This window comes from Numenius arquata, chromosome 8, assembly GCF_964106895.1.
Source record: "Numenius arquata chromosome 8, bNumArq3.hap1.1, whole genome shotgun sequence".
Classification (NCBI taxonomy): Eukaryota; Metazoa; Chordata; class Aves; order Charadriiformes; family Scolopacidae; genus Numenius; species Numenius arquata.
In genome coordinates, this window is record NC_133583.1 from 46,353,783 (window position 1) to 46,369,106 (window position 15,324).

The window sequence follows — 15,324 nt, forward strand, 5'->3', positions numbered from 1 at the left end:
GTTTCCTCTGCTCAGCCCCCACAGATGCAACCCCACATCCCAATGCCAGGGATCATCACAAAGCTCTCTGGGCCAGAGAAGGTGGTGAGCCCAGAGGGTGCTTAGCACCACGTGTGGGCTCTCTCCCAGGTGTTCTGGAGTAAATCACCCTGCTATACCCGGGCCAGCGCAGCGCCTCTGCACCACTGACAGCTTGAGAAAGGGATAAGAGAAGCACAGATGTTACTGGTGTACTGTGGCCAGGGCTTCTCCTTCAGTGGGATATAACACTAGGTAAGAAAAAGCAAAAATAATGAAATCTTTTAATATCTTGGTAGGTGATGTTAAAAGTAATCACAAGAACATAGAATATTAAGTAGATTTTGGTACCTTTTTAATGGAAAAATGGAGAAAAATAGGAGCTCCAATATACCACAACAAAGAAACAGAGGAAGTAAAATATCTGTAAAGTAAACTGAATCCAAACATAAGCAATGCTTTATTGGGATACAGCAAGCAACCTATCAAATAGGGAACTGGTACAAACAGATTGAACAAGACTCTCTTTTAACAGAGATGTATGGTGACGAGACAGCTTCTTTCAGTTTTTAAAACAAGTATTCAAACCATTAAGTATCAAAAAAAAAATCAACCATTACAACACCAGTGACAGACAATATTAAAAATGTGCAGAATTTTACTCTTTTTACAAATTTCTGCATAATATTAGAAAACAAGTTATAAATTAAAAAAGGAATAAAATGAGGCTTTTTTTGCTTTGCAAAGCAACAAAAACTTTTAAAAAAACAACTGTACTTTACACAGAACTACTATTAAAAACAGGTGAAAACAAGCTGAAAATTTAACGTACAGCAAAAAATACACAACCCAGTTTCACCTGTCAGCAACACCTTCTGCTATCGAAGGGGTTATGTTAGTTGTAGCTTTAAACATTGCAGCATATCATGAGTAAACCTTAATAAGGTCAAAATAGGACCCTCTGCAAAAAAGGGTGAGTTGGCAAGTGTCAGTCCCATCCTAAAATTATAAATAGCAATAACTTTAGTAGGTCTTTAGTGTAAACCAAAACCTATTTTAATTGGTTTCTCTCTCCCAAAAATGCACATAAAATTTATTTGGGTGGGGTTTGTTTTTTTTTTTTTGGTATTTTAAGTCATGAAATCAAGAACATGTCTGGCTCAAAAATGAGAATGACATACCTCCCTTTTGTTCTGGATACAGTGATGTAGCTATCTCAACATGCTCATTGACACTTCCTAAAAGAGAAAATCATTATGTACTATGTAAAAAATACACACTACCTCTCTCAATTCAGACTCAGTATATAGTATATTGCCAACTCTATCCAATAGGATATATATTGTAATTTGGTTTATATTCTTAATAGATATATTCTCTCTTTACAAAGTTCCATCACATGAAACCAAATTGCTTATTATTGTTTGAGGCACAACATGACCCCAATTAGACAATTCGCTATAAAGAGCTGTTCTTTAGATGTTGTGTCTGTAGAGGTTTTACGTGATATTCATAGATTTTCAGCGCAGGCCCCAGTTTTAATGAAAGTCCAGTCAGTACATCATTTCTTGTCATCAACAGTAATGATTTGCCATCAATTTCCTATAAGAAGAATTGATAAAGAGTTGATAAAGACAAATGTACGAATCTAACAGATGAGAACAGTCATGCAACAAATGGAAGACTACTACAGAGGATCCATGGGAAAAGAAACAGTAGCCTTTATTTTCCTGAAACTGTTCGTAGCTGCTAAATTCTGCTGTCTGCTTTTCAAGTGCTCACCTGTCCTAAGACATAAATACTATTTAGCCAAACACAAAACCCAAATGAGCCTTATTTCAAAACTCCCTCCTTGTAAATCTGTTTCAAATTAATAGGTACATGTGCAGATTGCCTAATTATCAGCCATTAAGGGAAGGATGGTCTTAAGAAGGAGGCTTATGAAGTGCATTTCAGAATAATTACCATTGACAGCAATATGCAAGTTTGGACTAGTCAGTAGCTGCTAATAACTTCAGCTGCCTTCTTAAAAGGCCAGTCTTCCCATGCATCTTGTAGGGAGAAGAAAAGAAAAAAAAAAAACAAAACCAAAACACTCCTGCAATCAGAAATTTTAGAAGGGCCTAACTGTGGAGCTCAACACTGAGGGAACTTCTCTTCCTCCACCTACAATGAAAGAGGCTAAGAGCAGCAACTTCCAGCTTAAGTCTCAAAACCTCTTACTTGTTCCTGCTGAAAAGTCCCACTTTTAAATCACAGATATGTTGTGGTTTGTTTTTTTCTCTCAAAACTTGGCTTTCTGATCTATTTAGATTAGAAAACCTGTAGGCCTTGGCATTTTTTCCACCTCAAAACCTTGTCGTATGTTTGAAAACTACCTGTAAATGATATTTCAAAGGTTAAAACAGAAGAGAAAGAATCCACATCTCTCAACTGCCATCTCCGTTTCAGACAAGGAGCCATCCTTTTCTTACACATTCCTACAGTTCAATCACATTGCACTACTCAGGAAACAGGAGTTACAGCTACACAACGACGCATTGACTGGTGTCTCACAACACAGTCAGACCTCTAAAGATCATCATAGCCCAAAGAAGTATATAGATTTACAGTACTCTCCTGCACCAGACTTCACTCTGCTGTTGCGTTCCTTTTTACTTTACCCCACTATTAAACAGTGAATTTGTTATCAACAGCCAATAAGTAGTTCAAATGCTTGCATATATTGTTGTTTTCTATGATAACATATTACCAAAATTTTGTATTTTTATAAATATTATAAACACCACATATCAATTTATCCCACTGCAGCACCTTCCTTAGAAATACTAATTATTGTCTTGGAAATGTCAGAGATCCCATCCTTGATTACAACTCAACATGAAAAGAGGAAGACTATATTAGAGTTCAGCATGAATTTGTCTAGACTGATCTCTCTTATGATTTGATAAAGTTTATAAATACAAAATACGTAGACAAACCACAACATAGTCAAGGACCAGCTGAAAGTGGAATTTCTTTAAAATCTCCCCAAGTGATATGACTGCTAATAGCTCAGAGGCTTGCAATGTAACAGTATTTCTAAAATAAAAGAAGTTTCCAATATTTTTTTACCCAATTGTCACAGGTGTCTCTTTCCAATTTCTGTTGAGAATGTTAATAGTTAAAACCAGTTTCTATCCTCTCTTTTGCATTCGTCACAACTCTTTCTGTGGGAATTTTGACACCAGTGAGTATTTTGCTCATTGCTATGACCGATCTGAAGTTGCCTTTGCTGCTGCTGTTCAACGATGCTATGGAGGAAGAAGAGCCTTCAGCTTGGCAAGATCCAAATGAAGTAAATCCCCTACCTGGAGCAGGAGAAACTCCAATAGGAAAAAAGTATCTATTCCTTTCCCTTCTTCTCCTTCTTCCACAGGGTTCCCCATGGATTCTAGAAATGTTGGTAACTGCTAGGGCTTTTGTTGAATACAAAACTGATTCTCTAAACATAGCTAGGTAGAGATGAGTGCTTATGTATTCAGAATTCAAGTTTTATTACATCTTTGTGTGTATTGTAAGCTTCACCTCTTCCACTTTTTAGTTTTCCACAAACCTGCTTCTGTACATTTGTCATAGTCATTCCATTATTTGGCAACAGGTAAGACTTTGTATGCTTTAGCGACATCTCTGAATTTCTTCTTTGCTACTTATCTATTTTCTGGTTTTGTTTTTTTTTTTTTTTCAGGATGTAACTAATGTCAGCTTTCACTATGCCTTTTTAACGTCATGTGTAGGGGCACCCCTCTGCACAACTAGAGTTAATAGTAATTCCCCACCGTGCCAGGATGACCTCAGCAGCAATAGCATATTGTCTTCAGCAAATAACCAGAGGACCAGTTAAGCTTCAAGTCCTCCCAGCACTCTTTCTGCTCTTTCTCCAAGTGACTGAGAGCTGCAAGATTTTACAGTACAGCTGACACAAAAGCATGGCAGCCAGCATGCTCACATGGCTCTGCTAGAAAGCAGCGGTGGACACAAGGTAGGATCAAACCCCAGTTTCCCTTCTTGTAAGACATTGCAGTGAGACCAGCAAACTACCATTGCGTTAATTTGGCTAATCTGGCTATTGCAATACTGATGGTTAAGAAGCCACATGGGCAATAATGAAGGTCAGGCATATCGCTAGCAGGTCTCGAGACATGGCAAATAGCTTCAGTCCTTGAGTGAGCCACAGTCCCCTGTGCTCCCAGGGCTCCCAGAGAAAGCTCAGCCATGTACTGGCAGGCGGCCATTCTTTGAAGATGTTCAAGAACACCCTCACTCTGCATCCGGTCTGCCGCTCTCTTTAGTTATCCTGTGCCACCACTTCCTGGCTTGTCTGATTAGCTTCCTATGTTACCGTGTTTTTTTTATTAGGCAACATCTTTCAACTGAATCTCTTTTCATCAGTGAGCTCTTTTGACTTCCTGACATCAATGGAACTCCAAAGAGGAGTAACATATAATCATTATACAATCATCACTTCTTACCAGGACTTACAATACAGTTTTAATAAAACATTCTGCAGTCCTTAAAATGTCTTCTCATTTTCCTTAAAATGTTGTAAGGAGAAGGCCTTAAAAATTCCTTGAGTCATTTGCTTTGGGCGAGTCCAGATGTATTTAGACTCATCAAAAGAAAGTGTGGACACAGTTACTGCTGTGTAAGAACTGAACGTAATAACAGATCTCATGATTACACTCTGGGCTATGGATGTTTTGTAAGGAAACCATTGTGCTACCCCTACTGAAGAAGTTCAGTGGAAAACAATTTCCCAGTGTTGTAGGTGAAACTGAATACTTTACCATTTACAAACTCATTCCCCTTCGAATACATATTCAGGGCAGTAACAGATCAAATGAACTTAGGTTTCTGGGGCCCATGCAAGCTACAGTAAAAATGGCAGAGAAAACCAGAGATGGCCAGAGCTTCAGCTGCCTGGTGACTGTAGACAGAGGATGGCTAAAGGTTCAACGTGCACCTGACTGCACTGCCATACCTGGAAGGCCTGGGAGATCCTGGTAACAAATACCATAAGTACAGAGTTAAGGTTTGTGGCTAGCAAACAGTGTAGAGAAAACAGAGCATCACCACGGGTAAGAGGTTAGGGATGGGGTTGCTCCCAGGGCTGTTCCTGGTGCAGACAGGGAATGGGCTTGCAGAGTTGGCATGGAGAACCAGGCACTTGCTGCTCCTTGTGCTGCTCATGGAATGGAGGGGGAAGGAAGTGGAAATGACGTCTGCTGTGAGTGTCCATCCCACACCTCCTGGCCGCATCCTGGTGGCAGCTGTCAGCACCTCTCTCCAAGACTTTGGCATAAAGTGAAGTTGGCAGTAGAATCACAGCCACATTTCTGCCCATGGCTACCCTAGCAGAACTCTGGCAACACATTGCTAAAAAGCAGCTTACTTCAGCTATCCTCTTCTGAAGCCACTTGCCCTAGCTGCAGAATACTAATAAAACCTTTACACTCTACTTCTACGCTGCTTTCCATCAGGCTGTTGCAAATTGCTTTGCCAAAACTCGTGAGTTAGCCTCACCTTGCCGCTGCAAGATCAGTAGTAATTACTGCAGTGTTATTGACAAGCCAGCTGAGGTGCAGAGAGGTTAAGATATTTGATGAAAGTCAGAGGTATCTGTCAGTATAAGGAAAAAACCCCCAGAGGCTGCAATTACTTTGCCTGTGTGGGTTTTTTTAAGCCACGTTTCCAGGGCTGTTGAGGAAATATGCATGCTGCTATTAAGGAATGGATACACTCAATTTTTTTGCCTGTTTGCCCATCTTCAAATTCTGAAAAATTAGTAGCAATTGCAGAAAGAGCCTCTCTCTGCACCCTGCCAGAGAACTACCCAACACCAGGCTTTTCACCCCCAAGAACAAAGAGCTAAATTTAGATACTCTTATTATAGTCATCAATTATAATCAGATGGGATTTCACTGCCCAGGTGCAGAAGGTCAGCAAGATTAACTTGACCAACAGTAACGTTATTTCACATTAGATGTACAGTTTCCCTGCAAAGCTGCCAATAACTTGCACTAGCTCAGTGCCTTGGAAGGTCAAGCCATGTATTTTGATAACTAAATACTAGTGTTGGTAACTAATTTCCTGGTAGTCGCATGCAAACCTATAGACTTATTGGGGAAGGTGCTGAACTGACAGTCTGGAGATGTAAATTCCTTCTCTATGGAACAGGTGGGCTGTAGGCCAAGTAAGGCAACTTCCCTGTCCCGCCCCGCTAATACACCTTACCAGTGTGCCGACAGACAAGTTACAAGGGCCACAGGACTGTTAAGGTCTTTGCTGATCAAATCTACCAAAGAAGTAATCCATTAGCATCAGCAGTTACAAGACGCAACCTGTTTCTCAGACTGAGTCCTACAAACATGCTGCTCCTCTGCCTAGACAGATTCTTCCCCCTTATTGCCAACTTGTGCTTTCCCTGTTCACTTGCCCTGCCAAGTTCAATGCAACACAGCGGCCCCTTTTTCACCCTGGGTCTTCAAAAGCAACTGGCTTGTTGAGAGCCCTGGATTTTATAATACTCATTACTGTATTTGCACAATACACTGAGGAAGAAGGGAACTACCACTCATGTTTTAAATAACAAAATAGTGAAACTGAGCGGGTTGTACAGGGAGACTGAGTCCAAGCCAGAAAATTTGTTTAGATTCCTCACCTTTCAGATGACTTTTAAACAAACTCCAACCCATTATCAACACCTTGTAGAACAACATTATTACTCAAAGATCACAGTCCCATGGATTTTCACCCAATAACAGATTCAAATCCCCCCATTAATGTGGGATTTTCACTCCCATTTAAGAATATGTAACCAGGTCCATGGCAAAAACGTGCAATGTGAGAAACTGGTGGCAGTCAAAAGGTGTTTCCTAACAGATTTACCTGTTCTTGAAAAGCATTGGCTTGTTCTTCAAATCCAGCTGTTCTGAAATAATTCACAACATCGATAACAGCCCAGTCAGCAGGATCCGGAGGTCTCCCATTCTCTACTGAACTGCAAAGTGCAAATCCAGACAAGTAATCACTAAATGTGTGCAGAGTGTCTGCTGCTGCTTCTTTGTGCACACCCCATGTACATCCCCTCCTTCCTTGTTCCTCCAGGAACCGTACCTTTTGACACACACACACACCCCTGCCCCGATACAGAATAGTCACTCCTGTTCTCTTCCAATTCAAAGATGTGATGCTGGGACAACTGAGGTACCTCTCCCTTCAGAAAAGAAGAAAGTATATGAATCTTCATATCACCAAAGGTAATCAGTCAGGATCTTTCCCTGCCAAGTGTGCTGCTTTTGCAGCTGGAGAACAAAGACTACCATGACTGAGGTACCAAATCCCTGTCTTTCAAGACTACAGCTTGTTTTCAGCTACCAAGTACTTATAAAGAATTGAAGTATGTAGAATATTCCTTTCCCAGATGAGACTGTGCTTCCTTTTAACAGGTGTACTACTGGAAACCATCTCTACCTTGACAAAAAAAAAAAAAAGAAAAAAAAGAATGGAGGCACCAATGATTGCACTAATTGCTCAATATAGAAAATGTCCCAAGATTGGTTTTGGACTCATCTTTGGACAAATCTATGTACTTTTAAAATAGCTACGAATCTGAGGAAACATCTGTTAAACAATCAGAATTAGTTCCTTCTCTGATTGACCTCAGGCAATTGCTTTCCACAGTAGCAAAAACAACCAGTCATTCATATTAAAATCCTTATCCTGCATTTCTTAACTTCAATCTGCTGTCATCCTATCTCAGATTACCATCATTTGCAGATACACAGAGGTTAAAAAAGATATAGCGTGCTTGATTGCCTTTCCTACAGCAATTTAGGAGGATGAAGACCAAGACATCAAAAGAAAGAAATTCTTTAACATGTTTCACGGAATCACGGAATTGTCAGAGTTGGAAGGGACCTCTAGAGATCATCTAGTCCAACTCCCCTGCTGAAGCAGGATTGCCTAGAGCACATTACTCAGGACTGCATCAAGGCAGGTCTTGAAAATCTCCAGAGTAGGGGACTCCACAACCTCCCTGGGCAGCCTGTTCCAGAAGTCCCAAAATTCATACCATACATTTTCTGCTCTTCTGCATGCTTAAGCACAATGCTAACAAAGAAAAAAAATGTACAGATCAGGGCAGATATCAGAATCCTGGCTATTTCGGGTCCTGAAGCTTAGAGGCAGGACTTTGATTTTCAACAGCACCAGCTGGAAAAGAAGCACAGATTATACTCTCCTGACAGCATTTTTATTCTATCCTTCAAGTTTTTCTTTTCCAACTGTCACACCACCTCTGCCTTGCCTGGACTTGCATATCTTTCAGAAAAATAACTGAGCAAATCAAGGGTCAACCATTTTTCCAACCAGCCATGAAGAGAAGCAAACAGAATGACATATAGTGCCTCCCATCACTGTTTCTACAGCATCCAAATTTCTGCAACTAGCTAAACCCTGGGAAGGAGGACTCGTAAACACAATGATTTTTGCTTCTCCCCTAACTCTTGGAATGTACCTGTCAATACAGCGACAAGGTTCTGGCCCTAGAGACTCACACTGCAGCCTCAATATCACACTGTACCCTGCACTTGGTCTTCTAAACGCAGTTTCTTTCACTTACCACATGAAATATACACATCTCAGAGCAATGAACAAAGGGCCAGTTTCTTACTTTTGCTCATCAAGTAATGACTTACTTTATGAATCACTTTACTGATTGTGATTATGTAGAAAGGCAACATTCAGCAAAATTGAAAATGAGACTATCTAGCCTTATCAAAGCTGTGTCTTTTTTTTTTTAATCAAAGAATGCCTTTCAATTAAGTTTTTGGTGTTGTGCACATTCTGATGCTTAAGAAGTAAAATATGAAAAGCACCACACAAAACCTGCACACATTTGTAAAAGCAGCATTTGAAGAATTATATTTATATCTTTGCATTTTCCCTAAGACATAGACTCTCACTTTCAATGACTCATCTTCTACTTAAAATTAAACAAACAAAACGCCAAGAAGCCAATATTTTAAAAAAACACCACAATAAATGCTAAAAGATATTGAATTTAATTCTTCCTAAACAGCAAATAAAAGATTCAATCTGTAAAAATACCTTCTAACTGTATTTTGCTTACTTCCCAAAACATTTTAATTTCAAACTAAATATGGTCCCAAACCCTCTTTCCCACAATTTTGTATTTCAGCCCAGGTGTATTAGTTCTTCATGTAGCTCTTCTTTTACAGCTAGGAAACTACAGCTTGGTCCAGCCCCATCCTGGGCTCAAGTGCAATGACTTCAGGGGCTCTACCTTAATCATTAACTAATCACAGGAAATAATTGCAAATTCCTGCCTCAAGGCATAGCATCATGCTGGACCTCAAGAGGAGCCAATTTCCACAGCTACAGCTGCAGAAGACTCAAAGGCATGCAGCACACTGCTGAAGGCTGGCTGGATTTTAATGCATCTATCCACACAGATGCTCATTTGGCTTCTAGACTTTAACAGCCTCCTCCTTGCCCTGCTGTTGCACATGGCTCTATTCTTTAGACAAGAAAAGGGAATATATAACAGCCATGGCTTAGCCATACGCCGGTTTATGCCAGACACCCTGGATGTTGTAAAATCTTAAGAGGACTGGCATTTTAGGCTTTGTAATGAGATACTAGATGCACTGATAAGGAACAAAGATTAGGCTTGTCTGCTTTTCACCACTGTCCCTAGGCCTTTATTGCCACCATGTGGCAGAAGCAGCAAGGCCTGAAAGGACATAAAAAAACCAGATTTTATACAAGCTATTTATAACCCCTTCAAAAAAGTGCCACATAGTTCCTTTGTAGATACGAGCACGTACATGCTGCGTACATTCCTTTAGAAACCACAGCTCCTGATCAGTTTAATTACAATCCCCATCAGTTTTAAAAAGCCACTTTCACAATTAGTAGTTGAGCCTTTATCACCTAAGCCTCAGGGGAAAATGGCTAAATGTAAACTGTCCTTGCTTTGACTGCCTCTCTTCTCCTCCCACCACTGAGTCCTCGTTGTAGAAGCAGGATTGCCAACTGAAGGTGGCTTCTGAGGGATGTACTCAATATAATCTATTCATAGTCACTGATTAGAAAAATGCATTTTATGTTGTTGTGGTGTAACCAGCGTCTCAAGTGAAGGGGGAGCATGCTGATCTTAATGGCTGCCATCAGATCTTTTGATGCTGTGTCATAATCAGGTGTTTTATCAGCATCCTGAAGTGACCATTATCATTATTTATATTACCCTAGTGCCTGGGAGCCTAAGCATTGTCAAATTTTCTTGGAAGGCTTACAGAAAAGAGATCTGAAGGAGAAGAATAAAGTGGAGCTTTGAAGAAGTGTTGCGGTTTGAGAGGACAGACTACGAACTCTCTAGTACATTTCTTTGTGTCTGAGTATGGCTTGTATGTTTGTTTTTTTTAGTATATCTATATATGTATATATCTATCGTAGCACAGCTTCTATAATCCTAAAGCAGCAAGGCCAAATTTCTCCACACTGATCTCCACTTCTCAGATCATAACTTCATTCAGAATTGCTAGTCTTAATCTAAGAATTGCTGACCTTTGAGGATATGGAGAAGCCTCCAAAACAGTTCCTTTGCCTTAGCCTGCAATCTACCACACTAAAGAAAATTGTAAAGCAGTGCACAGCGTCTCTGTCTTATTCCCACCCTAAGCCTGAAGTAAAAACTCAGCAGTTTAGGGCTTCTCCAGTAAACAGCTTAAAATATCTCTTCCAGGAGAGAACTGACACCAAAGACACATGCTGCTGCTACTTCTCAGATCTAGATGGGTGGGCAGTCAGCGAAGAGGGGTGTATGTCTCTCTGAATGAGACAGTGAGACTTCCACACAAGACACTTCTCTCCATCAGGCACCAGTTCTACAAAAGCCACTAGCAGAGAGGTGAGCAGAGGCAGAGTATTGGTTACAGTGCTACCCCTTGCTTTAGTCTCTGGCTGAAAGGAAAAATCAATGGAGAAAGGTATACCCCTAACTTAAGTTATTAGCTTCTACATCTCTCCATTGCTATACAGTCCTCCTGCATATCACTTTTAATCAATTCAGTGCCCGAGACTCTTCTATTTAGAAGCTGAAATACAGTAAAAGTAATTGAGGACGGGGAAGGTTTGAAATGAGCAGAGACAGAAGTGCCCACCATTGCCAACCGCATTAAATCAAAGGAAAACTACAATCCACGTGCTGTTTACGTAAACTGAACACTATGGATTCACTTACTTTTTGACATCCAGAGAGCCATTTTCCTTGTTTTCCATGTCAACAGTTAGCATGGGGAGGATAGAGGTTTCTTTTACTTCAGCAACTGATCAATAGGGGGGAAAAAAGCTGTGTTTAATTATTGGTAGTATGAAAAGAGCAACATAATGTAACAGAAACAAGCATTCTAAAGGGACACAACCATGTTTCCACCTGAGAGCAAAGGTGCTGTCAAAAACTGTTTTCTCAGAAGCCTGGCAAAGCTGATAATAGCTAAAGAACTAGGAAAAGTTGACCTGTGCTAGAAACACAAAAAATATTTCATGCCTTAAAATCAAGGAAGGTAATGTTACATTTAATCCTTTTTGAATAAATTTAGATCAAACTCTATATATTCACACAGATAGAGACTGACCTGCAATATATAACTAGATATCATCAGAGCTTATTATGTCTTCAGTCATCCTGCTATACAGGGGATCCAAACAGATGTACGATTTTATCCCTAGTAAGGTTTTGAAATCCATAGCCTTGTTTTACCAACGGGGAATGCAGAATACAGATGAGCACAAAGTGACTTATATCCATCTCATACGCAAAGCTGGTAAGCAGAGTTACTCATTGAGCACCAAACTCCTGAGGCCTAAATCTATATCTTATCCATAAGACCACCCTTCCTGCACTTGCACGGCTTCTTCTATAGGTATGGTATATACTGAATTCTGAAAAGGAAAGGAGCATACGAAGGACATGGGAGAAAATCCGGTTTGCTTCCCTCCTCGCAACATGCTGGAGTACTTTCATCACGCAGCTTTTTCCACCACTCCACGGAACGTCCAGAAATGACCGGAGCCTTTTCTTTCTGTTCTCAAGTAAGCCATTTCTATTTCAGAGAGCACCAAAGAACTGACCAAGGACTCAGGATGTTCTTGCTGTAGCATTAATGGATGCCAGTGAAATGTCACAGAGCTTGGGGAAGTACAGAAAAGGGAAACCACGCTCTTCAGCTAAAACTTTGCAAAAATAGAGGATAGCAATTAATAACGCTGTTAAGGAAAAAAAAAAACAAAAAAGACACCCTTTCTCATACAGCTAGCAGCAAGTAAAGCACCAAGAAAACAGTAACAAACTAATCAAAAAGACGCTTCTCCCTGCACCACTGACCAAGTAACTCAACGCATTCCTCAAATCACTTCGTGGTTCACCTGAGGTGACAGCAAACGACAACCGCACCAGCACTATCTGCGGAAGGTCCCCTCGCCCCGGCCGCCACCCCGGGCTCGGGGCAGGGCACCTCCCGCCGAGCCCGCCGCCCCGCGTAGCCACCCGGGGGTCGGGGGGCTACCGGGGGGGGGACCCTTCCTCTGCGGCGGGCGAGGAGCCGGCTCCGCCGGGACTGTGTGACACGCGTTCACCATTTCACAAGCATCTCCGAAACCGTTCGCCAGGCAGCACTGCACCACATTGTCATATTATTTTTTTTTGGCTGGGGGGGGAAAGAGGAAAGGGGAGGGTGGGGGGGAAGTAAGACAGAAAAACCTACCTACGAGCAACTAAACCAAAGCATTGCTACAGGCTGCTCCGGAGCGGCGGAGCCCCCGGCTCCCGCCCCCCCCACCCGCCGGCAGCGGGGCGCTGGGAGGCGGCTCCGTTTGACACCGGGCAGCAGCCCCGCCTGGCTGCCGGCCCGCCTGACGCCGCCGCCACACACCAACCGCCGCCCGCGTCATGGCGGACGTTTTAAAGGCGCAGCGCCGCGCCGACCGCTTGCTCGGTCAGGGCGACCCGGGGCGCCGCGGGGTTCCCCCGCCTGCCGCCCCGCAGCAGCCCCCTTCCCCGCAAGCGCCCGCAGCGCGGAGGCGCGGGAGGGCACCCCGGGAAGTCTGTGGGGCCGGGGGTGGGAGCGGCTTCCCGGCGGCGGCGGAGGGGGCAGGGGCGGCTGCACACCGAGGGGAGCGCTCCGTGCCGGAGTCATGACCGGAGTTGCTTGGGACCTCCTTGTAAACAGTCCCACTCCTCTACCGCATGGGGTGTATGTAGTAAGGGTAAGAGTGAGGGGGGGGGGGGGGGCACAAGGTGGGAAATGGGAACAGCCAGATCTCAGAAACTTGATAAAAGTTACATAAAAATTCATTTCTAGAATGAGTTCATCAACTTGCAGGTGGATAGTGGACACCTGGCTTTCTCTGGAACTGGAGCACCGCAGGCTCAGAGCGGTGGGAAGGAGGAATGGCTAAGGACAGCACAACTGGGCCACCACCACCGGCAGAAGAGAGGAGATGGAGACAGTGATTCCCGGGGACAGCTACATCTCTCACTGGTGTCAGCACCATGCCTTAGTTCACAGGGAGACCCACGGGTGCCCACGGGGCTCGCTGTACTGTAAGGTACAACCCAAAGTGATGGCAAGTGACCAGGTCTGGCCACTGGCAATAAAATCTCTCCACAGAGATTAATACAAACGTTGGCAAGTTTCTCCAGCGATTGCACTTTCTCATTTTATTACACTAATTTTTAATTTTTTCTTCCAAATTTCCCCGGATTGGGGATGTTTTCTAATGGCATGGAAGCATTACACGGGGTGAGGCGCTGTCAGCACTCAGGAAATTAAGGAACACCCACCAGCCGCCATGCCCTGCCTTCCCCTCCCACGGGCTGCGCAGCTTCCCCTCAGCACCAGGGCTGCGTCCCAGCCACGACTCCGATGCTGTGACCTTCTGACAGTCCTCAACAGCCTGGGTTGGTACAAACTGGGGGGATGTTTTACTCATGGAATTTCCTTCCGAGTCAAGCCACTCAGGTGACAGCCTCGCTGTTCACTGCGAGCCAAGGGGGGACGTTACAAGCTGCCTGGGGATTCGTACAGACCCAGCTGGTGGCTTCAGCCTGATTTCGGCAGAGCAAGTCACAGCTCCGTGGCATGGGTGCCACAGGCAGTGGCTGTCCCCAGCCCCCTGCATCCCTCTCACTCCCAGAAGCAGCCCACTGCATCCCAGCTGCACTTGTGAACAGAGCCATGTCACCTAACTGCCAACCGGACACAGTTACGAGCACTAAAATCACAGGAAAAGTGCACTTTTGTGCAAAGAACTGTAGACGTGACTTTACTTAACCATTCTGTTTTGGCTGACACTCATGCTGCCAAATAAATTACCAGAGCTCACAAAAACTGTGCAAATAATGAGACTCGAGTATTGGTAGGAGCGTTGAGAACGGAGAGTGGTAGGAGTCCTCACTGCTTTAGATTTTAAATAAATGCAGATAAATAAGTTAAATGGAGTATTAACCATACTGCACCCTAAAGAAAACCCTCTTTACTTCACATCCTAAAGTGTACTGTAAAATGTGGCATATTTGTGTTGGACAAGCCACACAAAGCAATTCTTTTTTGTCTCTCAAGAAATAAGCATTCTAAATGAGGCCATAATGAGTTTTCTGCATCAGCTGGTTTCTAACTTTGGTAATGAACTGACATTTGAGGATACAAATATAAACCAGCTATTTTACTCACACTCTGCCCTTCCTTCCATCATGTTCTTCAATTAATCCTTAGAGTATTGGAAGCGAGGCTCACACAGCGCGCGTGTTCCATCTAAAAGACCTTGAAGAGCAGAGAGAGGAATTTTAAGAAAACAGGCTGTGGAAATATTCAATGTGGAATATGATCTGTGGTTTGTATTTTCATTCATTGGGGCAAGGTAATTTAATTAAAACAAGATTATGTCTGGAGGGAGACAAAGGAGGAAAGTGAATTAGACTTTTGTTTGACTGTTTGCATCCCGCTTCTGGGGAAAAAAAAAAAAAAATTTCCATGTCATGTATGGAACGAAGGGAGAGCAGGGTTAGGAGATCCCGGTTCAGGGGTCAACCCTGCGCGTTTCTGAACTCCTGCTGCAACACGAGGAGAAACACACAGAAGTCGGTGTGGGTATCAGACACCGTCGACCCTGTTTTCTGGGTATTGGAAAATGACAGCTTTCTACTGAAAAGTTTTGGGTTTTTTTGTGTCCCTGTGCCAGCGG

The 15,324-nt window shown here is 42.9% G+C and overlaps 1 protein-coding gene across 1 annotated transcript; it reads right to left on the reverse strand.

Moving 5' to 3' along the window:
- Positions 1 to 1,142: 1,142 nt before the first annotated feature.
- Positions 1,143 to 11,766, reverse strand: SAMD13 (sterile alpha motif domain containing 13). Its single transcript, XM_074152539.1, is given in 4 exon segments — positions 1,143 to 1,620; positions 6,946 to 7,057; positions 11,324 to 11,408; positions 11,718 to 11,766. Coding segments are annotated over 4 exon segments (390 nt in total). The 3' UTR covers positions 1,143 to 1,476.
- Positions 11,767 to 15,324: the final 3,558 nt, after the last annotated feature.